Here is a 2,140-nt window from a genome sequence, read left to right as displayed (position 1 = left end):
AATTTGGTATTTTTTTCCTAGTATAGTAACAGATTAATTATCCGGAGACCAGAATTCTGGCAACTTCAAGCATCAGAAGAATGATGACCCTGGAAGTAAGGATTTTTTTTTTTTTTTAAACATCTCTGATCATAAATGAAATAATGGCAATGAAGATAGGAAAAAAGTGTCATAGATTATTCTGATGTCTTACAATTAGTTGCTTCAGTCGTCAAAGGGATCAGGTTTTCTGATGGATATCTGTAAAAGCCATACTACACCAAAAACTACAGGAAAAAATTACAAAAACATTGACCAACATGGCAAAATACTTATGATGCTTGAGAAAGACTGACTACAGAAGTGAAGCTACAAACTCATCTGTGCTGTAAAAGTTCTAATATAGAAAAGGACCAAACAGAAATGTGGAAAATGGAATTATTCAAATAGTTTTACTGAAATGGCAGGGTTGTAGGTAAATTTCATTTATTAATAATAGTAATATGAAATACTAGTAATAAAGGAAAGTACGTTTAATGAAAAGTTAAGCTAAATATTCTGAGCCTTATCATCAGTGGCATCTGCTGTCTTGTAAATGACTCATTGTTGACCGTGCCAGATACCAAGTGATTACTAAAAAAATATGACTAACAAATATAGGCCCTTGACACCCCAAAAATGGTCGTGATAGTATATAAACTTGGCTCTTACTGGATTATTAAAGTTAAATTGTCTTTACAATTTTGTTTTTTATCCAATAAATACATCATGAGCATATAAAAGTAATATTTAACATTATACTTTCTTTTTCTAGACCACTGGCCTCGGAGGATCAGTAGTAGCAGGTCATGCATCAGACCAGATTGAAAACATGGTGCCTGTTAAGGATCGCATCATTAAAGTCACCTTTAATGCAGATGTGCATGCAAGCCTTCAGTGGAACTTTAGACCTCAGCAAACGGAAATATATGTAAGTCATCAAAGCAATTATTAAGATTACTTTTTCAGTGTGAAAATTCCTTTCGTTACTTAAACTGCTTCACAACTTAGGAAACACTTATCTAAATTTAATTTCAAAATATTGACAGACTCCATTACTGTAAAATTTTTATTCCCACAGACTACTTTTTGACAGTGCCCTATGTATAATGTACCAGAATACATGGTACTACAGTAAAAGTCAGTTGGGACAATGGAAAATGTCATGTTTTTATTAGAATCATATTAAGAGTTCACTCAGTTCTCTGATCTGTACTAATCTTGAGAGTAGGAATAGCTGTCATACTGTACAGTTGAGTTTTCCTCAGGTATAGATGATAGGATAGGAAAAATGTCATTGCTTACAATGAAAAGTAGTTTACTAGTTTACATCAAAAGTATCCCTGCCCCTTGAAAAATAAATTAGGACCTCGGAAGTAAGCATACTGGTCATGTTCTACTTCAAAGACTATACCTTAAAGGTTTGCTAAAATCTTACCTGAACTCCTAGGGGATTTAATTGAAATTATCTCATTAATTGAGGAATAACCAGAAAAGCTTAATTGTAACTCTTTTTGGAAAATCCTTATTAGTGCTTCCACAGGTTAGTAAACATGACTGAATCTCATATTGAGGTTTTATAGGGTATGATTTTGAATACCCTAATCACATAGCAGTAATAAGGTATCAGTGGTTGAATTGGTATAAGTGACAGGAGTATCCTTTGGCAATTGATTTTTTTTTTAAGCTTGGTGATTTAATCTATTATTTTCTCAAAACTGTTTAGTGCTTTTTGATTAAATAAAAGATTCTATTCAGTCAGTTTAATTTAATTATATGTTTAATTTACTGTTTCTAAGCTAAGTTTACTGTTGGTAACTTTTTAAAAAATCTTTAGTCAATCATATAATGATATTTAGGAATATGTGCTAAGATATTAGGCTTGATCTGTGATAGATTTGGCTTGTTCTTGAACACATGTTAAATAACTTAATTTGCAGATTATTACTTGAAGATTTCAGATATACAAGAAGACAATCCATAACTAAGTATACATAATAGAGTATCAGGTCTTACTGACATATGCAAGTGAAATTTCAAAATCACATGTTCATGGGTAGTATAATTTATTTTACTAACTCTTAACATTAGATTACGTATTATGGCTGGCCTAATGCAAAGG

General features: G+C 31.6%; 1 protein-coding gene across 2 annotated transcripts in view; it reads left to right on the top strand.

Annotated features, from left to right (window-relative positions):
• Positions 1-2,140, top strand: part of LOC102897639 (cytochrome c oxidase assembly protein COX11, mitochondrial) — an 18,879-nt gene that overhangs the window by 2,778 nt on the left and 13,961 nt on the right. For both annotated transcript variants that reach the window (XM_015599231.2, XM_015599230.2), the window contains exon 2: positions 794-949. In XM_015599231.2, the coding sequence (XP_015454717.1) occupies positions 794-949 (156 nt within the window). The remainder of the gene's footprint in view (positions 1-793; positions 950-2,140) is intronic.

This window comes from Pteropus alecto, unplaced genomic scaffold (genome assembly GCF_000325575.1).
Source record: "Pteropus alecto unplaced genomic scaffold, ASM32557v1 scaffold98, whole genome shotgun sequence".
In the NCBI taxonomy this organism is placed as follows: Eukaryota; Metazoa; Chordata; class Mammalia; order Chiroptera; family Pteropodidae; genus Pteropus; species Pteropus alecto.
Note: the sequence above shows the minus strand (reverse complement) of the source record. Positions and strands in the feature narration are given on the sequence as shown.